The sequence below is a fragment of the Stomoxys calcitrans genome, chromosome 5, assembly GCF_963082655.1.
Source record: "Stomoxys calcitrans chromosome 5, idStoCalc2.1, whole genome shotgun sequence".
Classification (NCBI taxonomy): domain Eukaryota; kingdom Metazoa; phylum Arthropoda; class Insecta; order Diptera; family Muscidae; genus Stomoxys; species Stomoxys calcitrans.
The window spans coordinates 95,923,079-95,950,692 of NC_081556.1; the positions used below are offsets into that span (position 1 = coordinate 95,923,079).

Below are 27,614 nucleotides of genomic sequence, written 5' to 3' on the forward strand. Positions count from 1 at the left end.
GCACCCCATCTTAGTCGCAGAGTTCCTGGATCTTAACACTCAACAGAGTCAAGCAGACGAAAGATAGAACTTAACAAATTGCTACAACAACAACAACTATGCCGTGTTAAAATTTCTCTCCGAAGGGGTAGCGCACTGCGGGGCGCAGTTCGGACTTGGTTTTATAGGGAGGCCCCTTATCATTGAGCTTAAACTTTGCCCTTGTCCTTTAGCGGAATGTTCATTCAAATTTGCAATTTGCAATATCTATAAGGGATGTTAAAACAGTTGGCACCAAGGAGAGGTTAGTGTTTTCGTTTGGGTTCAAGGGGGAAAGGAGATAGAACTAAATATTCCCATGAAGTCCTTGGAAACCTTGACCTTCTTCTTGCCAGTGCAGATGTTCTATAGTTTTCTGTGCCATGAACTCCAAATCTTGTGCTGAAATCAGTACTTGCAGCGTTTAGTCTATTGGCATGTTTTCCAATCAAACAGTGACCTACCATGATGCCCCCAATTTGTGAATATCTCTCATCATGTGTGCGACAGTTTCTCTGCCAACTTGACTTTTTCCCATTTCCCTGGCATTTACCTGAGAATGGACCTGCAGCTAGAAGAGGTGCAGCCAGTAGATCCAGAAAAGAGGGTGCAGATATTAATCCGCCCCATCCCACGGGCAATGACAAAGAAAATGCTTCAATGTCTCATCATCTTCCCCGCATGACCTACACATGCTATCACTTGCCGCACCGAGTTTACATAAGTGAGCTCGTGGTCCTATGTCACTTTATCATACCAATAGCTATTCTGACCTCCTTCTCGCTTCCTTTCAGTAATGGCCTCGTCTTCTCACGATCTGGATTTCCCCATAGGATTTTCGTCGTCATACCGACCGTTTCGCTGTTCCGCAATGTTGCATGCGCACTCGTCGCCCACTCCCTTAACTCGGACTGCGTCGACCCCAAAGGGTTCGTACTAACCAAGTTTATTGACGGCAGTCCACTGGCCTTCACCGCCAAATCGTCTGCCCTTTCATTTCCCCTTACTCCGTTATGGCCCGGCACACAAACGATGGGGATTTTGCATCCTCAGAGAAGGCGTTAATCTCCTTCTTACACTGCAAGATTGTTCGTGACCTCACCGTCCTGGTTGTTATTGCCCTTATGGCAATTGAGTAATGATGTTCACACTCGACGTCCTCGCGTTAGCACCACACCACTTCACGCATTCCTTGATCGCCTGGATCTCCGCCTGCAGGACAGTATTAAGGTCAGGCAGTCTAAAAAAGATCTCAGACCCTGGATCCTCAATGTAGACCCCCAGGCCCACTCTTTCCTCTAGCTTTGATCCATCCGTGTAACATGATCTTCCAGATGGCAATACTTGGGTTCCGTCAATCCAAGACCTTGCCGATAGCAGCAGTGCCTCCCACTCGACTTCAAGATTCATCTCAGGTATCCGATCGGAAACCCCTTCCCTTCCTTCCAGGTTTCCTATAGTCGCCTGGATTATACCGCGATGGTATGATCTACTCCCATCCTCAATCCATTCTCCCATCGCCTTATGTCTCATGCCGCAGTGGCTGCCTCACACTTAATCTGTATGTCAATGGGTCGAATATCTAAAATAGTCTCCAGTGCCCTAGTGGGAGTGGTCCTCATCGCTCCGCCTATGCCCAGACAACATGTTCTCTGAACCTGTTGTATGGGCCTTATGTTGCACTTTTTCTCCATAGCAGTCCACCAAACTACTGAGGCGTAAGTAAGACTGATAGTTACGCGACCATGCTGTGACGATATTGCGAAAAATGTAATCCGAAAATTATAATCCTGTTAAATTAATAATCCATTTGCCTCCCATATAAAACGATTTGCTTTCTTCGATAATCCATAACAAAGAACTGTCGACCAATGTAATTATATACCAAAGTGGGTCATTCAAATAAAAATGCCGGCGGATGCAAAAACACTAAAGATATCAGCTGTTAACTTATGCACATGTGTATACATATGTATGTATTTACACAAGTTACGAAGACATCGTTACATACACTGTGGCTACAACAACAAGAAATACACTAGGTAGTAGCTACTACAAGTTACAAAACTTACCCGAGTCAACGATGATGATTATGAGCTAGACGACAGCGGCAACATAAGGAAACATAAACAGCAAATAAGTCCATATAACGGTCACATGAACTGAGTGCAAAGACGTCTTACGAGATTATTATCAAAGATTTCTTGCTAGGAATTAGCTAAGAATCAATGTGGCACAGGGGATAAGCAGCGCTGCAGCGGCAATAGTGTGCGCTCAGCAAAAGTCGCGCAGATATGGTTAAATAATAAATTGCTGTAGGATTTTACTATGGATTTTCTATTTACACAATTCACAAAAATACACGTTTAGCTGTGTGTGATTTTTTAAATAATGGTAACGACTATTGCAGTGTATAAAAAATCACCTTTTAACACCACACTGTAAACAAATAGGCTAAGTACACAATTGTTTTTACTTTTAAAAAATATATGTTCAGAATTTCTCCCACTCTCTTACGCACTTTCTCTCGCTCTCTTGTTGTGTGTTGTACAAAAAAACTCAGTGTCGGAAAAACATATGTTGCAAAGGAAATGTGGATGGGCAATAAGATAAGATTTGTTTTTTTTTTTTTGTTATCTTTTACTGAGAAGCAAAATTACACCAAGTAATCTATTGTAACCGTTTACATTGTAAATTATGGATTATTGTGAATGATTGTTACAAGTTATATCTTTGATTTGCTTTTATTGGTTTTTGCTGTAGTCTTTCTTTTGCTTATTTTAACGATATTTGCCTTTAACACATTTTATGAATTTTTGCATTTCTTTGTTGTTGCTTTGGACAAAGAAACAGCTTTGAAACATTTGAGCAATTTACTTCATTAACCAGAAGGAGTTTTTTTTTTGCCCATACGCACTGGGCCTTACGTCTTGCATTCACTTCACCTCTCTCTCTCTCTCATTGGCTCTCACGGTGGTCAACTAAAATCAAGTACTCTTTGGCAGTGGTTCTTCTTCTTCCTGTCTATTGGATTGTTTTGTTTATTTTCCAATGCACATTGGGTGGTATTGTTTGTAGGGATGTGTGTTTCACCACCACTAACAAGTTACTATGTCGTTATGTGTGACTACTGTGTCTATTTTCAGCTGTTTTGCAACGCACAGTTTGCTTTTTTTTTTTTTGTTTGTCGGCTGGTCGCTTTGGGGTTTTTCACTCCTGCATTTGTTCTCACCCGCGCGCGCTCTTTGAGAATTAAGGAATGACTGATGTTCTGTCTGCAAGTTGATGGTGTGTATGTTGTTGTTTGGTTGGCTTGCAAAAATGCCAATGACTTGATGAATTATTTGTTTATTTATATATACATATACACAATAATATGCATGTATTTATATTTATTATTATGTTTCTTATTCAATAGTAAGGCCTTGTTTTGTTGTTACTTAAGTACTTATATTTTTTTGGTTTGTGCGCTAAGTTTTTAGTTTAGAATTTTATAATACCGGAGTTTTTCGCTTTACTATTTAACCGTTGCGGCTTTAACACACACAATGCTGCTAAGGAGTTTCCCCAGTTTCTTTTTCAATTTTGCTGGGCAATAATTGCTACTTTGCTACACACAATTTTACACACCACCTCTATCTTGGGGTGGAGATTTGCTCGTTTTAGTTGTTCGCCAACAACAAGATAAATGTGTTGTCTGCTTTCGTTTTTTTTACTTGAAATTGTTTACACAAACAAATCTGTTTGTAAAAAAACAGGTTTTTTGTTTAAATTTTTGTTAAGTAAAAAATTAATATCGATTCAATCGCTTTCGTATTGACAAAAAAAGGAAAATTCCTCCGGGCTTTGGGGTTTTTATCCGTTTAATATCGCGTTCAACTGCAAGTGAGAATAACACTGAACACCCATCGAATTGGGGCTTGCTTTGGAGCTTGCGCTTTTGAGTATTCGTTTACTGCGGGTAGTCGGTAACCATTTGCTCACAGGAATTGAAATCTGGGGTTAGGGCTATCAAATCGTGTGAATGATTACCACCAAACACACCGATGGGCAAACAGAGAGAGAGAGAGCTTTTTCATTGGACTGAATTCTCAGTCTGCGAACAAAAACAAGGTAAGGAGCAGTGCTGCCATGTTTGCAGTTTTTACTCAAAAAATTTCAATTTTTTCAAAATTTGAAAAATTAGTTTTTTTCTAATTTGTCTTCCAACAACTGAAGGGAGGGAGGCCACCTTAACGTAGAGATAGGCAGGTCCGCCTATGACGGCATGTCCGCCTGAGTTCGAATCCCGGCGAAAACATCAGAAAAAAATGTTTCAGCTGTGGGTATACCCTCCTAATGCTGGCAACATTTGTGGGGTACTGTGACATGTAAAACCTACTCCCCAAAGAGGTGTCGGCTATAAAAAGGAGGCCCCTTATCATTGAGATTAAACTTGAAACGGATAACACTCATTAATACGTTAGAAGTTTGCCCCTGTTCCTTAGTGGAATGCTCATGGGGAAATTTGCGCAACTGAAGGGTAATCAAAACCTCCACATGTTTTTCGTGATTATTTTTTTAAAACACTATAAAAATCTCAATGATAACATTTGCTGTGTTTTATTTACCGGATTGGTTATATTATGGATAAAAAATGCTATTCCCGCTAAAGGCTTCATACATTAACGTTGGCAGCACTGACACCATATTTGAAATAATTAAATATCAACAAAACAAACAAAATAAGTCATTTTAATTTTCAATAAATGTTTCTTTGTACTGAATCGATGTCAGTTCCATACAATTTTTTGCTGTTTTTAATTTTAGTACTGGATAGACAAGTCGTGAAGTGCAAAAATAAAACGTAAAAAAGTTTCCATTGCAAGCATGACATAATTACCAGGTAGTGTACTGTAAACAGGTGGTCACACGCGGACAGCCGTTAACAGCTGGCCATGTTTGACGGTATTAAGATGACATATTTTTGTTTGCATTCTCTTTGCTTTTTTCTTCTTTCTCGCATATTCTCTGCTCATGTACGCACACGTATACCCACACGCACACAAATTTCTATGCGTGTTTGGCAAAAGTACTATTAGCTTGATAACAAGATGGCAGATTGCCCCACACGTTTCAAGTGTTGCCACCGACGTTTTTAAATGGTGTTTGACATAATCCCGCTTGCAAGTTCTGGCTTCCAATCCTGGCGGGAACATCAACAGCCGTTTTTTACTGTTATTCTCCCTCACTACTACACAAGACATATTTACTCAGGTAGAGTACAGCAAACAGCTGAGTAAAATTGTTTCTCGCGCAGTGCACTATTTGTCAACAAGTTTTGGTTGTGCGTGTTTATTAAAGTTAGGAACCATACATACACAAACAACAAAAAATGGCGCGAACTCAAAATCAGAGTTGCACTAATCACTGATTTTGACATATAGAGCACTCAATATATATTTTGTTGCGCAACTGCTCCTACCTGTAAATTAATATATCTTGATTGGAAGTCTGTTTGTGTGCCAGCCAAAAAAAATACGAGGAAAAAAGTGCAAATAATTGTAAAATTTGCAAAACATGTGTGGGCATAGAAGTTAAATATAATGTATTAAGATTTGTGCACGGAATTTAATAAATAATTCGTTTAATTTTATTTTTTGCAATTCACAATAGAGGATTTCTGCGGGTGGCCACACTAATTTGTAAAAAAACATATCATGGCGAACGACAGATGCTCTACATAAGCCTGCACTGGTAATTTTGCCAGAATTTCGTTATCCTGGATAGATGTCGTTTTCGTACAAATTTCATTACACTGCACTATACAGTACTAAAATAAAACACAGCTTTTGTTACACTGCACTATATAGTACTAAAATAAAACAGGGCTAAAGTTGTTTCAATCATTGCTTGCTAACCGTTAATAGCATTTAATACTTTCCTTATCCCCTTTTCCATATGATTTTCTACAAATAATTACGCTCAGGTAAGTGTGTATAGCTTTACTTCTGTTCTTGTTGTTGGTTTTAATCTAATCTGCATTGTGAATTAGAACCAATTTACACAAAACCTTTTGAAATTTGCACCCAATAGTGAGAGCTGTTGCTGCTGTTTGAGTGTTTAGTCGTTCGCCGCTCTCTGCTTCATTTGCTAAGTTTTTATAAATTTGCCGGTTTGCCCACAGGCCTCAACGTACAGAGAAACAATAACAAAGCATTCGTCACCTCATCATGGCATCGGCTCGTAGATTAACACATTTAAATCCCCAAAAAACGTTGTTTTTATTATGTGACGTTCAGGAGAAATTCCGTCCAGCCATGCCGCTATTCGATAAACTATTGGAAAATGCCAAACGATTGGTGGGTAAGGAAATTTAGAAATTCAAAGAAGTTGCTACATTCAATGTTTTCTTCGATTTCAGACAACAGCTGGTAAAATTTTGAATGTCCCCTTGCTGGTGACCGAACAAAATCCCGAAAAATTAGGTAAAACTGTGCAGGAATTGGATATAAGCCATGCCAAGGCTAATGTGGGTAAAACTCGCTTCAGCATGATGGTCCCCGATATTGAAAAACAAATGCAAAGCCTTTTTGATGGCGGCAAGCCCACTGATGTGGTTCTATATGGAATTGAGGTGAGATTGGGTGAGGAAGAAAAACAGGTTGATCAGTTGAGTAGAAGTAAAGGTAGAATTAAAAATCGAGAATTGAGACAACGCAATTAAAAGTGGGGTTAACAAGCAATGGCATGAAACAAGCGACTAGAAATATCTTCACGGTATAGAAAGAGTATACGAAAATATCAGGCTCTCTAAGTACTGGCCAACATAGGGATGGAATCTTTAGCAAATGTATATTTCGGAATGGTCTCTTTCTGATTGGCATTCACTTAAATGTTCAGGAGCGCAAATCCCATACAGCCTATTACTTTCGACCGGTTAATTGGTAGCTTGTGAAGAAAGGCCCCAATATGAGGTTTGCGCTGACATGGATTCCAGCCAAGTAGAAGGGTTTGAGGCGGCATCACCTGCCAACGTAGTTGAGCCTGATTTGCTTGGGTTTGCGAAGGAGGTTAATCTTTTAAGATGCAATGAGAGGTGGTTGGCCTGCAAGGAAGGCAATCGCGCGGTAAATGTTTATCGCTTCCGCTACCATAGCCTTGTAATAAATGCTACTAAAACCCGCTTGCTAAGCTGCTTGGTCTTGGACTTTTGATTATGACGAACTAACCTGGCGTCTCAGGGCAGTGGACTTATGTCATTGGTTATTTAAAGAACATTCAGGCCATTGATTATTTAAAGGCGCCAATAATTCGCCTTGTCATATCGAGCATCACAAGCACTCAGTATTTAAGCAAGACCGGTGTCGCCTGACTTTTTACTGAGACTCTCCATTCCATAAAACATTTGTAGCTACTCCATATACGAAGCATCCCATTATCCGCAACCTGTGGACGTGCCTGGTAGCGGTCAGTTAAGCATCTCGTGATGACAATGAACGCCACACAAATCGGAGCACAGGTTTCCAATTTGATGATCATTCATAGCTATCCCGTTCCGGGAGCAAGGTAATTGTTAATGTTCTTGTTGTTGTTGTAGCAGTTTGTTGTTTTCTATCTTTCGTCCGCTTAATTCTGTTGAGTGCCAAGATCCAGGAGCTCTGCGACTAAGATGGGGTACGTCCACAGGGATCTGGGGTTGAGTCGAGTCAGTTAAACAGGTGACGTGTATCGTGTGGTCCCTGGTCACAATTGGGACAGATGTCAACAATGAGTGGGGGCCTGATGCCATGATCGTATTACACTCAACGGTGCTTTGACTTGTTATCCCTAAATTTCACAAATGACTGGCGACCACACAGCTAATTTGCGAACCAGCGTTTCAGCCCTGGCTGGGCTGATTGAAGCCACGGCAAATGTGTGCATGAGGTGATGGTATCCAAAGCAGTGCTATGCAGTCTTCGAAATTTATTCTGATGCTCGGCGAATGGAAATTCTCCTACGAGGCTCGTAAGGATAAGTCCCTAAACCGTCTTGCCTATTGGTGAGAGAAGGAAGATCGGTCTGTACGATTCCCTCTTAATCGGTCTTTTCCAGGCTTTAATAGCGGGATCACTCTGCCCACCTTCTAGACATTGGATATTATAAGAGTGTTCAATGACAGGGTGAGGACAGTTGTAAGGTACCCGACTCCAGGTAGATCCACATTCTTCCTCATAAGTGTAGAGATTCCGTCGGGGCCCAACGTCTTGGATGACTTGGCGTCACGCATGATATTCGTAACTTCGCCCACGATTGTTGTTGTTGTAACCACATTTTCATGTGGAGGTGGCGATCCTCGTCAAGCTACTGTAGGTGAGCAAGCCCGTTCCGGTCCAAAGGTCCGATCTTTGGGGGAACAGGTCGGCCATTGGTTATTTATAGGCGCCACTAACTTGCCTTGTTATATCGAGCATCATAGGCACTCAGTATTTGTGCAAGAGCCGGTGCCACACGACATTTCACTAAGAATCTCCACTTGATACCCCTGTTTGTCCGCGACTGCAAATGCAGCTACTCCGTATGGAGCATTCCACTATCCGCAACCTGTGGACGTACCCGGTAGCTCACAGCTAAGCTTCTCGTGGCAGCAATGAACACCACACAGATCGGAACTCAATGTTCCAGCTTGTGTGGTGCTCACAGCTATCCCGTGTCGGGATACAAGTAAATTGTGAAAGCTGTCCTTCGACTCGGAGACTAGGGATACGACGAATGGCTCTCCTCCTAGCACTGTCACTCTCGGGATGCTCAATAAATTGACGGTTGAACAACCTGGAGCATCTCTTCGAATCAGTCACAGTTACGTCGCTAAAAGTGACTGAGGTCCTGTCATCCTGTCTACCGGGGTTCTTGAGTGATTTAACAGTAGACCACAGTTTGCCTAAGCCGGTACCTCAGTTACATTGCTCCAAGTATTACTGCCACAAATTCCGCTTATTTTCGTTGACTATACCCTATTTATTTCCAGATTAAGGTCGCTGGTGTACTCTCTGTAGCCGACCCAAACGTCCTTCTTCTGATTGATACACGTTCGGCGCTCAGAGGTTATGAAGTCGGGTGGTCGGTCGATTATGAGGAGTGCTCAGAGGTTATGAAGTCGGGTGGTCGGTCGATTATGTTGGAGATATTACCCGCACTTTAATTATAAGAATTTTATATTCTTGTTGTGCGGGTGTAAATAAATAAATTACAAATTGGTCCGATCCGTCACTCAGGAGATCAGGGGATGTAATGCAAATGTCTGGCAAGCTGCTACACCTCCTCATTATCCTGGTGGGCCTCCTCATTCACCGTGCAAAATGTGGAGCCTTAAATCTGCTCTGCCAAAGCTATGCCGCTCAGATCGTTATCTAGGGGAGAATGCCATGAAATGTGATGCGCATTAAAGTCTGCTAGAACCAGAGGATTATGGCCAAACATTGGCACACTTAAGTCGGGCTTGTAAGCGTTGGCTTAACTGGGTTTCAACTATAAGGAATATATACGGTGTATAGCTCTATCTCGGCAGTACTGGACCTGACTGCTATATCACTAGCGCCAGGCTCCGGCGAGATGGATCTATACTGCACGGAATGGTGTATTACGAAGGCCAATCCCCACCCCCATTCCTTAAGCGATTCTTACATAGCACATTCGTGATAACTGTGCTGGCTGCAGGTGTTGGTCAGCTTTGGCTCCTGGATCGCTGTAATCGAAATGTTCTTCCGACTCATCAAATTTACTATCTCGTCGAGTTTGCCTCGCAGAACATTGCAATTCAATTTCAAGAAAGATACACTTCCAGGCACTGACCCGGAAATATTGGGGCTGGGGTGGGGCTGTTGCGTATATTGCCTTACGGGAGAGGTCGAGGGAGTTACATAGTCAGACGACAAGGACGCAGAAGGCGACGACGGCAACGACCTACGACGAAGGCAACGACCTACGACGACGGCAACGACCTACGACGACGGCAACGACGCTACGACTATACTCCCGTAGTGACCCAAGGCCAGAGCAAGATCATTCCATCCTGGCACGGGATAGCTGTGAGCTGGATGTTTGAGGTCGAATCTGTGTGGTGTTCATTGCTATCACGAGAAGCTTAGCTGCGAGCTACCGGGCGCGTCTACAGGTTGAGGATCGTGGAATGTTCCATATGGAGTAACTGCAACGGCAGTCGCGGACAATCAGCGATACCGAGCGAAGAGTCTCAGTGAGAGGTCGGGCGGTCCCGGCTCTTGCACAAATACTGAGTGCCTATGATGCTCGATATGACAAGGCGAGTTATTGGCGCCTTTAAATAACAAATGGCCGCCTTGTCCCGGCGGCGATCGGTCCTTTCAACCGGAACGAGCTTACTCACCTACCGGCGCTTGCCGAGGATCGCCACGATCGAAAATGTGACTACAGCAACAAGATCATTCCATGCACCGTTTACACCTCACCGACCGATGATGGCGACGGTTCTGGCAAACGGAACAGAACCAGGGTCCGGGGTTCTTTTCAATCCCAGCAAGGACCAGAAGTATGGGAAGCGACGAAAAAAGACGAGCACGTACAATGAGGCGGTAGCCGTTGTTCCATCGGGTCCATCCGGTGCGTACATCCGGTTGCCATGGGAAGGATCCCAACGCGTCAATCCGGTGCATACATCCGGTTGCCATGGGAAGGACTCCATCGCGTCAATCCGGTGCGTACATCCGATTGCCATGAGAAGGAGACGGTTCATAACCTGATATAGCTCCAATAGCATAGCAATTTTTATCCATTATCCTTTGTTTGCCTTACAAGAAATGCCAGGCAAAGAACTTGGCAACAAAATGCGATCCATGGTGGAGGGTATAAAATATTCGACCCGGCCGAACTTAGCCCGCTTTACTTCTTATTATTCGTTCTAATTGCAGTCCCATGTTTGCGTCGAACAAACAGCCATCGATCTTTTGGAGCGTAATATCAACGTCTTTCTGGTAGCCGATTGTGTGGCATCTCGTGTCAATCAGGATCGTGATTTGGCCATAGAGCGTTTACGCTCAGCAGGTTGCGTGATAACCACCAGCGAGAGTGTAATCTATAATCTGCTGCGCGATAAAAATCATCCAAAGTTTAATGATTTGCGTAAATTGTTGTTGGCCAAATCGGCTGATATGCAGCTGACCAAGTCATCATCGGCAGCAAATGAAAATACCAATTCTAAGCTTTAATTATTTTTGTTAAAAAAATGTAATGTGCCTATGTATAATAAAATTGATTTTTAATTACGTGTGTAATTCATATTTTGTTAGTGGTTGTTGTTTCACAAAGATTGCAGTAATGTGTATCATAAAACTTTTCCAAAAGTGTTAAAATTTAAAACTTTTGACCTACATGTCTGTTTGCTCCAATAACACTAAGTTTCGAACGAGTTAGGCTAGCCGTTTAAATTGGGACTATAAATGCATCAAATCATAGAAGGTCGCTCCACCTTTTCTCTGGAGTGGCAATTGATGCTGGCGGGTGCTGGCCGCTGGCGGTTGAGCTCCGGTTGTGGCTCAGTGGATGGGCGCGGTTCTTTGCCAACACCTATTGCCAAAAAGGAGGGACAAAAAAACTAAAATCAACCAGCTTGTGGAGGGACAAATACAGCGGGTACGTAAACACTTGGAAATTAAACACACAGGACAATGTCTTTATCGGTTCGCTGGCATGCCGGTCTTCCATGGCATGCCTCGGCCTAACCCTCCCCAAACCATGGTACTCCCGTGGCTCACTACATCGGAGTACCCCAAAAGCTTACTCACCTGTTCATTACAAAAGGTGCAAACAGATTCGTCTGATTATCCAAATCTGCTGATATTTTATGGGGATCGAAGGTCTTATTCCTATTTACAAACGAAGTCATTTGCAATACTTAAATACCTATACCTATTAAGGATGCTAACTGAAGAGGGAAGGCAGCCCGTTGCTGCGTAGATGATTTTATAATACATTTAAGCGGCGAGGATCTGAATCAACTCTGCAGAAAGGCCGAAAGGGTCATGGAGGTGGCAACCGACTGGGCTAGACCTAGCGGAGAATCCAGAGAAGACTGAAATATATCTGCTACCAACGAAGACGAAGGTGGGTCAACTTGACGCACCACGTTCCTTCAACAGAAAGATTTCGATATCCGACAAGGTCAAATATTTAGGGGTGATCTTGGACAGGAAATGAAAGTGTCATAGATTTTGGGCATTCTATAGGCAGGCCGGAAACTCGAAATGGGGTTTGAATTAGAGCTGGCAGATATCGATGGCACTATCGACGTTTTATATTTTGTATGAATATCGACTGGTATTTTTCTTATCGATTCTCTCGGCAAGTTCAAATTTTTGCAAAATTGAAGAAAAACAAGTAAAAGCGTGCTAAGTTCGGCCGGGCCGAATCTTATATACCCTCCACCATGGATCGCATTTGTCGAGTTCTTTTCCCGGCATCTCTTCTTAGGCAAAACAGGATATAAGAAAAGATTTGCTCTGCTATTAGAGTGATATCAAGATATGATCCGGTTTGCATCACAATTAAATTATATGTTGGAGACCTGTGAAAAATGTCAGCCAATTCGAATAGGAATTGCGCCCTTTGGGGACTGAAGAAGAAAATAGAGAGGTCGATTTATATGGGAGCTGTATCGGGCTATAGACCGATTCAGACCACAATAAACACGTACGCTGATGGTCAAGAGAGGATCCGTCGTACAAAATTTCAGGCAAATCGGATAACAATTGCGACCTCTAGAGGCTCAAGAAGTCAAGATCCCAAATCGGTTTATATGGCAGCTATATCAGGTTATGAACCGACTTAAACCTTATTTAACACAGTTATTGAAAGTAAAAATAAAATACGTCATGCACAATTTCAGCCAAATCGGATAGGAATTGCGCACTCTAGAGGCTCAAGAAGTCAAGACCCGAGATTGGTTTATATGGCAGCTATATCTGGTTATGGACCGATTTGAACCAAACATGGTACAGTTGTTGGATATCATAACAAAACACGTTGTGCGAAATTTCATTCCAATCGGATAAGAATTGCGCAATCTAGAGGCTCAAGAAGTCAAGACCCGGGATCTGTTTATATGACAGCTATATCAGGTTATAAACCGATTTGAACCAAACTTGGCACAGTTGTTGGATATCATAACAAAACACGTCGTGCAAAATTTCATTCAAATCGGATAAGAATTGCGCACTCTAGAGGCTCAAGAAGTCAAGACCCAAGATCGGTTTATATGGCAGCTATATCAAAACATGGACCGATATGGCCCATTTACAATACCAACCGACCTACACTACTAAGAAGTATTTGTGCAAAATTTCAAGCGGCTAGCTTGACTCCTTCGGAAGTTAGCGTGCTTTCGACAGACAGACGGACGGACGGACGGACATGGCTAGATCGCCATAAAATGTCGCGACGATCAAGAATATATATACTTTATGGGGTCTTAGACGAATATTTCGAGTAGTTACAAACAGAATGACGAAATTAGTATACCCCCGTCCTATGGTGGAGGGTATAATAAACAATCCGACACTGAATGTATCCTATAAGATACATTGAACCCATGGTTAGGTTAGGTTTAAGTGGCAGTCTGCCATCAAACGCACTTAAACGAGTTTGTCCATTGTGATTCCACAGGAACAGAAGAAGGAAGAAGCCTTCTAGTTTCTACCGTTGAACCATCCAGATCGCTTTAAAAAACCCAACAACTTGCGTATGTTCACATCAGCTAAATCAGACAGGTTCTCAATGAGAACCTAAAGTGGAACTTCTTTCGACTGCTAGTGCGGGACACACACACACAGAAGGTGTTCTATAGTCTCTTCTTCCTCGATGTTCCTACAGCTTCTGCAAAAGTCGTTGTTGGCAATGTTTTCGATTAGACAGTGAGCTATCATGACGGACACAATGACTGAGACGTCTGTACTAGCCAATGACAGCAAAGCAGTAGACCTCTTCAAGTCTAGATGAGGCCACATAGTTTTGGAATGCTCGCAGCCCCCTCTTTGCCAATCCCCGTTATGTACTTATATCTTAGCCATTCCACCACTTCCTTAATTGCACGGATTTCGGCTGCAGTGGTGCAGTATCAAGAATAACGCACGTGTCCGTAGCCACCACATGACCAAAGAGAAAGCTCCCTTACCCTCAAGGCAATCGTCGCAGCAATTTGTCCAGGGGCACTAGATGTAGCATTAAATTTAATGCATCAGATGGTGTCCTCCTCAGTGCGGCTGTGATGCACAAACAAGCCATCCTTTGGATCCAGTTGACTATTGAGCAGTAGATGGACTTTTGAAGCGCCGTCCACCAGACAGCAGCACCACATAGCATTATATTGGGTTGCCCAAAAAGTAATTGCGGATTTTTCATATAGTTGGCGTTGACAAATTTTTTCAACGGCTTGTGACTCTGTAATTGCATTCTTTCTTCTGTCAGTTATCAGCTGTTATTTTTAGCTTGCTTTAGAAAAAAAGTGTAAAAAAAGTATATTTGATTAAAGTTCATTCTAAGTTTTATTAAAAATGCATTTACTTTCTTTTAAAAAATCCGCAATTACTTTTTGGGCAACCCAATAGGTCTGACAACTGCAGTATATACCCAGTGCATGATGCTCGGTCTAAACCCCCCCCCCCCCTTCACCAACTGTTGCCTTTCTTGCCCTTTCCAAATGTTGGATTTGAAGCTCAGTTTCCTGTCCAGCAAAACATCCAGGTATTTTACGCTTTCTGTAAATGGAACATTCTCTCCTCCCAAGGAGACAGGTGCCACTGTAGTTAACTTGTATCTCCTACTGAAAAGAACTACTTCTGTCTTGCACGGACTTACGCCTAGACCACTTTCGGTAGCCCACTTCGATGTTGCACGTAGAGCTTCCTGAAGTATATCTCTTAGAGTGCTGGGAAACTTTCCCCTAACCGCAATATCAACGTCATCAGCATACGTGACCACTTTTACACCTTTTTGCTTCCAGAGCCAATAACATATTGCTAATGGCTATATTCCAAAATAGAGGAGGTGTTCCTCTGCTGACCCATCTGTTTAGATCCACAGATCCCAAGCCTGCCATAATGCATTTTTTTTGTAAGTAATCTACTAATAAACATTCTTACGGTAGAGCTGATGCCTAGAAACTCCAATTCATCTATGATTGTCATTGGTTTTACATATTGAAAGCACCTTCAATGTCAAGAGATTCTACCATTGCATTTTCCTTGACAGCGAGAGAACCCTCTATGTGGGCAACTACGTCGTAAAGGGCTGTTTCAGCGGACTTGCCTTTGCCGAGACAGGCGATCTCCAGGCATCTTTACCGAAAGAAATTTTTCCATCAACCTCTCAAGAGTCTTCAGCATAAAGGAAGACAGACTAATAGGACGAAAATATTTTGTCTTCGAGTGGTAAAGTTTTCGTGTCCAGAGGCATATATGACATGTTGATACTAGCAGAGTATATCTCCCTATGCCAAGGAACCAGTCTATCAGACACAATTTGTAATTCAACCGACTATACGGGTTGACTAGCGACTTTAAAGAGACGAAACTTCTATCGCCCAAAAGATTTTCGGCTCAGACATAATTTTCCCAATAACCTCCGACGAATGCATATCAGTGGCAACTTATTCTAGCGCCACGTTGTCCGTTGGAGAATTTCTCGGGAAATGTGTATCAACGAGTAGTTCAATATTTCCTCGCTAAACATTGTCCATACATTATCTGACTTCTGAATATAACCCACCGTAATAGGTCTAGAGGATAGAATCTTCCTTAGCCTAGAGGTCTCAGATGTATCCTCCACGGAGCTGCAGGATTCCAGCCAGGATTTCTTCTGAGCCTTTCTCAGCTCGCCCTTATATTTTTTTAAGCTCAACCTTATAGATGTCCCAATCGTGTAGTGCTCTTGTGGCTTTCGCCCTGTTGAAGAGTTTTCTGCAATACTCCCTTAGACCAATCAGCTCTGGGGTCGGTCCACCATGGCGGTCGCTGTTTGCCCCTTGGCTTGGCACCAGGACATGCTGACACAAGCGTGTCATTTAGGGCCTTCGTGATCCGCTTAACCATTATGTCTATATCCACCGCAGTTTTCACTTCCTTTTCTGGTCTAGAAGGGATAGACGTGAAGAAATTGTGCCGCCTTTCTGCAGAAGTGGTCCCTCGGCAAAACGAGGGACCACTTCTGCAGTATTTTCTTCAAGGCTAAAACTAATATAACGATGATCAGAGAAGCTGTGGTCATCCAACACTTCCCAGTCGTATATTTTTGCACTTATATCTTTCGACGCAAAGGTATTGGGTTGCCCAAAAAGTAATTGCGGATTTTTCATATAGTCGGCGTTGACAAATTTTTTCACAGCTTGTGACTCTGTCAGTTATCAGCTGTTACTTTCTTCTGTCAGTTATCAGCTGTTACTTTTAGCTTGCTTTAGAAAAAAAGTGTAAAAAAAGTATATTTGATTAAAGTTCATTCTAAGTTTTATTAAAAATGCATTTACTTTCTTTTAAAAAAATCCGCAATTACTTTTTGGGCAACCCAATAATATCTAGTACCTCCTGCCTGTTCCTGTTAATAAAGTTCGGTTTATCCCCTTTATTACGAATCGCCAGATTGCAACTTATAATGTATTCCATAAGCAGCTCAACCCTTTCGTTGACATCCGAACTTCCCCATATCTGGTTGTTGTTGTAGCAGTTTATTGTGTTCTATCTTTCGTCTGCTTGATTCTGTTGAGTGTCAAGACCCAGGAACTCTGCGACTAAGATGGGGTGCGTCCACAGGGATCTGGGTCTGAGTCGAGTGGGTCTGGCCGAGCAGTTAAACAGGTGACGTGTATCGTGCGGTCCCTGGTTACAATCGGGACATACATCTTGCACGTCGGCATCAATCCTAGCTCTGTGGGAATTCAGGCGGCTGCATCTGGCGGAACGTAATTGAGCCAGAACCACTCTGGTTTACCGAGGGAGGTCGAATTCTTCGGGTGCAATGGGTGGCGGTCGTTCTCCAAGGACTACATTCTCCCGGTAGCCAATTACCGCGTCTGCTACCGTGTCTGCATGAATGTTGTTCAGACCCGCTTGATATGCCGCTTGATCTAGAGGTTCTCTCTTGTAGCGCTGAACCTCACGCTCTAGATCGTGTAGATCTACCTTAGGGCTTCTGGGCGGTGGGTATCTATCCACAAGATGATGATTTGGATGGTTTCTGCGATAACAGCCCAAAAGGTATTGCTTAGACAGCATGTAGTTATGTCTTCGCACTGGTAGGATCTTTGTCTCCTGATGGAGGTGGTCCACATGAGAACTGCGACGGGCTGTGTCCCCATATCTGGTGATATGTATTAGCATCACTTCCTGCAATTAGGCTCTTTATCCCTGCAAAAGCGACTTCAACCAGCAACTTAAGGCTTGAAGGCGGCATCTCTGAATCGTGTGTCATATATATGGGAGTCAGCAAGTAATGAGACTTATTTCAAGGCTGGCTCCCACCGAAACTTCAGTGCATAGCGACGAAAAAAGAAAAACATTTAGACTAGTCATTGCGCGAATACCGGCTCTGTGTCTCCCATCCTCCGTACCCTTGAGTAGTTTAAATCCCAGAATTCTTAGTCCACGAACCACTCACTACTCCACACTCCCATGGTTCCAGGATAAGAAACGGGCCAAATCCCTCAGCCATCAGGAGGACCTTTAGTGCCACCGAAACGACCTTGCAATGGTGAAGATTTATCTGCAGAAATCGGACCATAGTCAGGATTCAGAACTTTTTCTACTGTTGCGTTAGCCTCGTCTTCTGATTCCGCCAGGAGTTCATCCTCACAAAAACTATAACCGTTACTTTAAAATTTCGTGCGTTACGTATGTTCGATTTTCTCATTTTTATACCCTCCACCATGGGACGGGGGTATACTAATTTCGTCATTCTGTTTGTAACAACTCGAAATATTCGTCTAAGACCCCATAAAGTATATATATTCTTGATCGTCGCGACATTTTATGTCGATCTAGCCAGGTCCGTCCGTCTGTCCGTCCGTCCGTCTGTCTGTCGAAAGCACGCTAACTTCCGAAGGAGTACAGCTAGCCGCTTGCACAATTTTACACAAATACTTCTTATTAGTGTAGGTCGGTTGGTATTGTAAATGGGCCATATCGGTCCATGTTTTGATATAGCTGCCATATAAACCGATCTTGGGTCTTGACTTCTTGAGCTTCTAGAGGGCGCAATTCCTATCCGATTGGAATGAAATTTTGCACGACGTGTTTTATTATGATATCCAATAACTGTGCCAAGTATGGTTCAAATCGGTCCATAACCTGATATAGCTGCCATATAAACCGATCTTGGGTCTTGACTTCTTGAGCCTCTAGAGTGCGCAATTCTTATCCGATTGGAATGAAATTTCGCACGACGTGTTTTATTATGATATCCAACAACTGTGCCAAGTATGGTTCAAATCGGTTCATAACCTGATATAGCTGTCATATAAACAGATCTGGGGTCTTGACTTCTTGAGCTTCTAGAGGGCGCAATTCCTATACGATTTCGCTGAAATTTTGCAAGACATATTTTATTCTTACTTTCAACAACTGTGTCAAATAAGGTTCAAATCGGTTCATAACCTGATATAGCTGCCATATAAGCCGATCTGGAATCTTGACTTCTTGTTTTCTGTTATGTTGATACACATGTCTGTTATATATGTTGGTAATATCAGTCATTTTGGATTGTCAATTTGTTTTTTGTGACAGATAAAAAGGTTAGTCGTGTTTTGGTGTGCTCTTAAATTTTTTACAGTTCTAAAAAAGGGATCAAAGAACCTATTAAGTTTTGTGTAACCAAAAAATGAAAAAAATTTAAATAACGGTTATTTTTGATCAGACCTCGTATATAGACTTCACAAACGGAATGACGAAATTAGTATACCTCCATCCTAAGGTGTAGGGTATAAAAAGAAATACAAGTACATTTTTGGATAGGACAGTGCACCCCATCCACGGTCGTATGGGGGAGGCTCCTTTTCTTCCTCCCTTCCAAAATAAACATCTTGAGTTATTTTTTTTATGCATCTCTAAATTCGATTTATTACTAATAATCCAAAACAAAAAATCAAAAACATGTTTCTTAATGGCTATGGAAAAGTTTTGCAGCTCATTGTCATATCGCCTAATGATTGTCATGGCCATGACCATCGTCGTGGTGTCCAGATTGGTGACCGTGTCCATGGCCATCGTCGTGGTGGCCGTGTCCATGACCATCGTCGTGGTGTCCGGATTGGTGACCATGTCCATGACCATCATCGTGATGACTAGAATCGTGGCTATGACTGCCTTGATTATCATGTCCTGAGTGATGACCTTGGTTATTATCGTGGTGTCCAGATTGGTGACCATGTCCATGACCATCGTCGTGATGTCCAGATTGGTGACCATGTCCATGGCCATCATCGTGATGTCCAGATTGGTGACCTTGTCCATGACCATCATCGTGATGTCCAGATTGGTGACCATGTCCATGGCCATCATCGTGATGTCCAGATTGATGACCTTGTCCATCGTCGTGATGTCCAGATTGGTGACCATGTCCATGGCCATCGTCGTGGTGTCCAGATTGGTGACCATGTCCATGACCATCGTCGTGGTGTCCAGATTGGTGACCATGTCCATGGCCATCGTCGTGATGTCCAGATTGGTGACCTTGTCCATGACCATCGTCGTGATGTCCAGATTGGTGACCTTGTCCATGACCATCGTCGTGTTGTCCAGATTGGTGACCATGTCCATGGCCATCGTCGTGGTGTCCAGATTGGTGACCATGTCCATGACCATCGTCCTTGTGTCCAGATTGATGTCCGTGGCTGTCATGGTGTCCAGATTGTTGACCATGTCCATGGCCATCGTCGTGGTGACCGTGGCTGCCATGATTATCGTGTCCATGATTGTCGCCATGGTGATCAGAGTGGTGACCATGTCCATCGTTGTGGTTTTCATGACCATGTCCCTCATTGTGGTGTCCCGATTGGTGTCCATCTCCATGACCATCGTCATGGTGTCCAGATTGGTGTCCATCCCCGTGACCATGACTGTCGTGATTATCGTGATGTCCTTGATTCTTCACATGATCCAAACCTTTAATCAGGGCCGCTGGTAAGTTATCACCGTGATGATGTTTAGGTTGGTCATGTTGGCCATTAGCTAACACAACAATCAAACACAAGACTAGAATCTACAACAAAAGAAATTTCTGATATAAAATTTGATTTTCTTTTTGAAAATGAAGTAAATCCTTACGTATTTAAACATTTTTGGAAATCTAGAATGAGATACCAGCTGCTGTTGTCAACTTAGGAGTTGAACTGATTTTGTTTGATTACATCCCCGATATTTATATGAAAATTAATTTTCAAATACTTGTTAAAACAAAAAGTTCATAGACATGACAAATATGATACAAAATTGTTGATATCTTTGTAAAGATTTTAATTGATTTTTGATTTTTCACAAATTTTGTTAATTTAAACCAGTTCCAAATTAAGCGATGTATAAAAATATTCTGAATTATGATCTGAATGTAGGTTAATACGTTTATAAATAATTTTTAATTACAGGAATATGGGGCACATGCCACCATGTAAAAAAGTATTGAACTCTTAGGAGAAGAAGTGCAATATTTACAGCCAGATTCTTTTTCTAAATGTATAAAAAGCAAAAAAAAAATATTTAAAAATTGGGGTACTAAAAAAATGTATCTATAAAGAAATTTCCATAACAAATAGCCAAAATCCGAGTCTTATATACCACTCACCATGAGTTGCATCTAAAGACTTTCATACAATACTAGTTGTCCCGGGCCCGCTCCGAAAAGTTTCCTTGGAATATTTATTTTCGACAATTTGAACAGCTTTTAGTGAAATACCATGCAACGAAAATATTAGGTTGCCCAAAAAGTAATTGCGGATTTTTCATATAGTCGGCGTTTTTTTTCACAGCTTGTGACTCTGTAATTGCATTCTTTCTTCTGTCAGTTATCAGCTGTTACTTTTAGCTTGCTTTAGAAAAAAGTGTAAAAAAAGCATATTTGATTAAAGTTCATTCTAAGTTTTATTAAAAATTCATTTACTTTCTTTTAAAAAATCCGCAATTACTTTTTGGGCAACCCAATAGTATATCGCTTGACTAACAGTTTAACAATATAAGTGCCTTTATCTGAATCCCATATGATCTTTAATGGTCCACGAATTTAAGTTTGGATGTAGGGTGTACTCCATTCTTAAAATACTTCATTTCAGCCCGATATTCTCATGATGTCTGATTTAGGGGTGTTTTCGGGGGTGAGGTGGTCCCCCAGGCACTTGGCCGTGAAAAAATATGAGCATCGTGCTCTTCTCTCAAATAGCATTTATTTATACCCCATATTGCCATTGGTTTAAGAGGAGTTTACAGGATGAGGCGTCCCCCAAACACATGGCCCCAAAATAGGTTATCAAATTCGTTTTCTAATCTCAAATACCTTTCATTTGAGCCACATATTGGCATGGTCGAAAAATTTTTTCCCTTTTTGGGGGGGAAAGGAGTGATGCCCTAAATACATGGTCCTACATTTGGATATCAAATTCGTATTCTACTCCCAAATACCTTTATTTGAGCCCCATATTGTGATGGTCACTAAAAAATTGCTGTTTGTGGAGTATTTTGGGTATCAATTCTTGTGAAAATCGTTATCAATTCTTGCTCTACCCCCCAATACCTTTTATTTAAGCTCCACATTGACATGGTGGGTAAATATGCCCGATTTAGGGGTGTTTTGGCGATTGGGGTGGTCCGCCAAACACTAAGCCCCGAAAATATATCAGCAACCTACTCTATTCTCATATATCATTTATTTGAACCCCATATTGCCATTGCCCTCAAAATTGGATATCAAATTCGTTTTCTAATCTCATTGAAACTCCTCATTGCAAAATGTCGGGTTTGGGGTATTGACCCTAAAAACTATGAATATTCCACTCTCTTTAAGACCGAAATTGTTTTGGTGAGCAAATACGTCCTATTTGGGGGTTGTTATGGTGGTGGGACGTCCCTAATGTTGCTATCAGATATGTGGTGTACTCCCACATACCTTTAATTTAAGTCCCATATTTCCATAGTCGGCAAACATGACCGGCTTGGGGGGTGTTTTTTGGGGAGATGGGCGGCCACTCAGTGAGTTGGCCTTGAAAATGTATATCGGATTCGTGTTCTACTCTAAAAACCCTCTTATTTGAGACTCATATAGCAAAATTCAGCAAATACTTCCTATTTGGGTGGTGTTGTGGGGGTGGGGTGGCTACAAAGACACTTTTCTGAATATTGACATCACATTCACAATATTGACCTTACTTCCAAAGACCTTTCATTTGAGCCCCATATTGATATGATCGTAAATTTGTCCCCTTTGGGGGATGTTTTTGGGGAGAGGCAGCCTCCCAAACACTTGATCCCATATTTGGATATCAGATTCGTATTCTACATTCAAATACCTTTTATTTAAGCCCCATATTCTCATGGTCAGTAAATAAGTCCAGTTTGGGGGGTATTTTGGGCAAGGGGTGGACCGCCAGAAACGAGATCCCACATTTGGATATCAGATTCGTATTCTACTCGCAAATACCTTTCATTTGAGTCCCATATTGTCATGGTCGGTAAATATGTCCGATTTAGGGGTGTTTTTGGGCTTGGGGTGGTCCCCCTAGCACTTGGTCCGACAATTGGATATCAGATACGTTTTCTTATCCTAAATACCTTTCATTTGAGTCCCATATTGTCATGATTGGTCTCAATATATGTTTGGTAGGTTTTAGGGTGGGGCAGCCCCTCTAGGTACCCCATCCGAAATTTGGATACCAAATTTTTATTTTTAGGGTACTATATGAGAGCACACAAAATTTCGCTTAAATCGCACCACCCATCTCCGACATCTGGCGTTTCTGAAAATTAGGGTAAGGGGGAGGGTTCGCCCCCCCTTCAGTTATCAAAAAATGTAGTACCCTATTTTCACCACGGGGTCATTATGCACTATCTGTGAAAATTTCAAGAAAATCGGTTCAGCCGTTTCTGAGTCTATAAGGAACACACAAACATACAAACAAACACAAATGGATTTTTATATATAAGATTTCGAAAATTTGTAAAAAAGCAACAGTTTTTGGTCAGTCAATCGGAAAACGATCTCAGTGCATGGATCCTCAATGTAGACCCCCAGGGCCTCTCTGTCCTCTAGCTTTGATCCATCCATGTAGCATGAACTTCCAGATGGCAATACCAGAGTTCAGTCAATCCAAGACTGTGTTGTCTAGGGTTAGTGGCTAGTGTTATCTCAGGTATCGGGTCCCAAACCTCTTCCTTTCAGTTTGATGGTATTACCTGCTCCAATCCTATATTCATTCCCCCATCGCCCTGAGTCTCATAAGTGCGGTAGCCGCCACATACTTAATTCAGTAGGCCAGAGCGGCGTGCTATACACATCCCAATAAACTATGGCCCTTTTATGTTGTTGTTGTAGCTCCATTTGTTAGTGGTGGTAACGATCCTCGTCAAGCTCTTATAGGTGAGCAAGCTCGTTCCGGTACAAATATCGACATGGGAACAAGGAGTGGCGAAAAAATGTCCCCCTGTGGCGTGCCTTGTGCCACTTTCTCCCTTATATTTATGCCCATGGGACACACAATTTATCCACCTGTTCCTTAGCATATGGTTTATCCAGTCTCTAAGGACCGGGTCCACCCGGTACTGGTCTAAGGATTGGATCAGTTTGTCGCTCCGCACATTCTACTATTTTATGCACAACCTCGTGCAGGGCCGTCTCCACCGACCTTCCCTTGACATAGGCATGCTGTTTGTATTTGAGCAGTTCGCTGGAAGTCATACTCTCTATCATGGTGTCCACAATACGTTCCATGGTTTTGAGTAGAAAGGACGTAAGGCTTATAGATCTGTAGGGTCTTAAGCCCTACGTCCTTTCTACTCAAAACCATGCAACGTCAATGGGTCTATCTCTCTTCCTTTTGGGTGTTACAAACTAATTCACCAAGTTATAATACCCTGTACCACAGTAATGATGTAGGCTATAAAAAACTATGATATTTTGTTAAAGTTTTTCACAATAATTCCCAAAACTGAACAGAATACTCTGCTTAACTAAACTCCCTACAGGATACCGAATTAGAGGATATTCAACAGGCAACGCTAGCATTTGGCAGCGACATAGACACGCGTGGCAGTCCACCTTTGGGCTCATTTCCAACATACGACAATGGATCAGAAGAAAGAAATAACCTTCGATGTGAAACTGGCAATATCTTGGCAGGGATACTTTAGGAAAGGCCATCGTTAGAAGCGTTTTGCATTTCCCCAACTTAAGGGCGGTATGAATCTCGAAGGAAACAGTAAAAAGGCGTAAAGTTCGGCCGGGCCGTACTTTGGATACCCACCACCTCGTGTATATATGTAAACCGCCTTTCATCAAAATTCGGTGAAAAATTCATAACTTATGTCCCATATCAGTTATATTAAAATATGTTCCGATTTTGACCAAATACTAATAAGTACAGTAGATATATCTAAAAATAAACCGATCTGAACCATATACGACACGGATGTCGAAAAGCCTAACATAAGACTTTGTCAAATTTCAGTGATATCGGATTATAAATGCGAATTTTATGGGGCCAAGACTTTAAATCGACATATCGGTCTACATGGCAGCTATATCCAAATCTGGACCGATTTGGGCCAAGTTGCATAAAAATGTCGAAGAGCCTAACTTAAAGCACTGTCTCAAATTTCGGCGAAATCGGACAATAAATGCCTCTTTTATGGGCCCCAAACCTTAAATCGAGAGATCGGTCTATATGGCAGCTATATTCAAATCTAGACCGATCTGGGCAAAATTGAAGAAGGACGTCGAAGAGCCTAACTAAACTCACTGCCTCAAATTTCAGCGACATCAGACAATAAATGCGTCTTTTATGGCCCCAAAGCCTAAAACCTAGATATCGGTCTATATGGCAGCTATATCCAAATCTGGACCGATCTGTGCGATATTGCAAAAGTATGTCTAGGGGCTTAATTTAACTCACTGTCCCGAATTTCGGCGACATCGGACAATAAATGAGCATTTTATGGGCCCAAAACCATAAATCAGGAAATCGGTCTATATGGCAGCTATATCCAAATCTGAACCGATCTGGGCCAAATTGAAGACTGATTTCGAAGGGCCTAAGACAACTCACTGCCCCAAACTTCAGCAAAATCGGATAATAAATGTGGCTTTTATGGGCTTAAGACCCTTAATCGGAGGATCGGTCTATATGGCAGCTATATCCAAATCTGGACCGATCTGGGCCAAATTGACGAAGGATGTCGATGGGCCTAACACAATTCACTATCTCGAATTTTATCAAAATCGGATAATAAATATGGCTTTTGTGGGCCCAAGACCCGAAATCGGAGGATCGATCTATATGGCAGCTATATCCAAATCTGAACCGATCTAGGCAAAATTAACGAAGGAAGTCGAAGGGCCTAACACAACTCCCTGTCCCAAATTTCAGCGAAATCGGATTATAAATGTGGCTTTTATAGGCCTAAGACCCTAAATCGGAGGATCGGTCTATATGACAGCTATATCCAAATTTGGACCGATCTGAGCCAAATTGACGAAGGATGTCGACGGGCCTAACACAACTCGTTGTCACAAATTTCAGCAAAATCGGATAATAAATGTGGCTTTTATGGGGCTAAGACCCTAAATCGGCGGATCGGTCTATATGGGGGCTATATTAAGATATAGTCCGATATAGCCCATCTTCGAACTTAACCTGCTTATGGACAAAAAAAGAATCTGTGCAAAATTTCAGCTCAATATCTCTATTTTTAAAGACTGTAGCGTGATTTCAACAGACAGACGGACAGACGGACGGACATGTCTAGATCGTCTTAGATTTTTACGCTGATCCAGAATATATACTTTATAGGGTCGGAAATGGATATTTCAATGACAAAATGAATATAGCCCCATCCTTCGGTGGTGGGTATAAAAATAGGACATTACTCCGCTCTAAAATAATTAAATAAATACTCGCACATATATTTGGATGTGTATGCAGTTTTTAAGCGTAATTTATTAAATTTAGTAGCCATAGATAAAATAAATATTTTTTTTTAAATAATTATGAATAATGCCCCAACATTCATGAACTAATCACTAATTCTTGTGACCATCTTTATGCGAATTATCAGCATCCTTGTGGGGATGGGTTCTAATGTACTCCAAACCCTTGAGAATAGCTTCTGGAATTGGTGGGGCTACTGGTAAAAGATCACTGTGGGGATGGAAACCGTCCTTATCGGCAGTGTAGGTCACTTTCATGACATGACCGTCCTTGGTGACATAATGATATTCACCGGTGACCTCCTTCTCATCGCCCTTTTCGCTGGCTCCAATGCCATTGGTGACATCAAAGCCGAATGCAAAATGTCCATGACCATCGTCTTGTTTGAAAGCTTTTTCCACATGCGCATGGGCATCATCGTCCATGGCTGCCACCAAGGCAATAAAAGTCAATGCAAAAAGCTGAGAATTTAAAAAGAGATGATTTATGGCATTATTCAAAGCCTTTCAAGAGGTTTCCTTACGAATTTTATCATTTCTTCCAATCGATTTTACGACTCTAAACACTGATATTAAATTTTTAAATTGAACTGATTTAATTACCGTGCAAGTTAAATATTTATATACGAGTGAAAACAAAAACAAAATTTTGTAAATTTCGTTTTTTCTTAATGAGAACATCTACCGATACTTAGCTGGATTGACAGTTGAGTGTATTAAAAATGATGGGCATGTCATTTTTCATTTTAAAACCAGTTAAGGTTCAATGTTTTGTTACTCGCTTCATTTAATTGCTTATGGCTTTTTGTTGTACTTGTAAAAGATGTTTATATTTAGAACAAGTAAAAGTGTGCTGAGTTCGACGGGGCCGAATCTTATATACCCCCCACCATGGGTTAGGCATTTGTCAAGTTCTTTGCCCGATATCTCCTAATAGGCAAAAAAGGAATTGCTATACTATTGGAGCTATATCCGGTTATGAACCGATTCGGGTCATGGTAAGTTTAGGCTAGGTTTAAGTGACAGTCTTCCATCAGACTCACTTAGACGTTTTTGTCCATTGTGATATAACAACCACAGAAGAAGGAAAATGCCTTCTAGTTCCTACCGTTGAACCATCCAGATCGCTTTAAAAACCCCAATAACCCGCTAAATCAGACAGGCTCTCGAAGAAATGAGATCCTAAAGTGGAACTCCTTCTGACTGCTAGTGCGGGACACACACACAGAAGGTGTTCTATAGTCTAATCTTCTTCGATGTCCTCACAGTTTCTGCAAAAGTCGTTGCTGGCAACCTTCAGTCTGTCAGCATTTTTTCCCATTAGACAGTGACCTGTCATGGCGGACACAATGACTGAGACGTCTGTTCTAGCCGATGACAGCAAAGCAGTAGACCTCTTCAAGTCTAGATTAGGCCACATAGTTTTGGAATGCTCA

The 27,614-nt window shown here is 41.9% G+C and overlaps 3 protein-coding genes across 3 annotated transcripts; 1 reads left to right on the forward strand and 2 right to left on the reverse strand.

The window, feature by feature from the left end:
* The first annotated feature begins 5,851 nt into the window (after positions 1 to 5,851).
* On the forward strand, positions 5,852 to 11,288 carry LOC106089673 (isochorismatase domain-containing protein 1). The gene is made up of 4 exons (XM_013255610.2): positions 5,852 to 5,986; positions 6,053 to 6,359; positions 6,422 to 6,634; positions 10,926 to 11,288. Exons 2-4 carry the CDS (start codon positions 6,231 to 6,233, stop codon positions 11,220 to 11,222), a joined length of 639 nt encoding a protein of 212 aa, XP_013111064.2. The 5' UTR covers positions 5,852 to 5,986; positions 6,053 to 6,230; the 3' UTR covers positions 11,223 to 11,288.
* Positions 11,289 to 19,194: 7,906 nt separating this feature from the next.
* On the reverse strand, positions 19,195 to 20,408 carry LOC106089685 (histidine-rich glycoprotein-like). The gene is made up of 2 exons (XM_059369877.1): positions 20,319 to 20,408; positions 19,195 to 20,253 (listed from the first exon to the last, which is right to left on the reverse strand). Exons 1-2 carry the CDS (start codon positions 20,328 to 20,330, stop codon positions 19,195 to 19,197), a joined length of 1,071 nt encoding a protein of 356 aa, XP_059225860.1. The 5' UTR covers positions 20,331 to 20,408.
* A 5,746-nt stretch (positions 20,409 to 26,154) lies between these two features.
* Positions 26,155 to 26,822, reverse strand: LOC106095453 (pupal cuticle protein Edg-78E). The gene is made up of 2 exons (XM_013262694.2): positions 26,703 to 26,822; positions 26,155 to 26,640 (listed from the first exon to the last, which is right to left on the reverse strand). The coding sequence occupies exons 1-2, from the start codon at positions 26,712 to 26,714 to the stop codon at positions 26,272 to 26,274; spliced, it is 381 nt and encodes a 126-aa protein (XP_013118148.2). The 5' UTR covers positions 26,715 to 26,822; the 3' UTR covers positions 26,155 to 26,271.
* Positions 26,823 to 27,614: the final 792 nt, after the last annotated feature.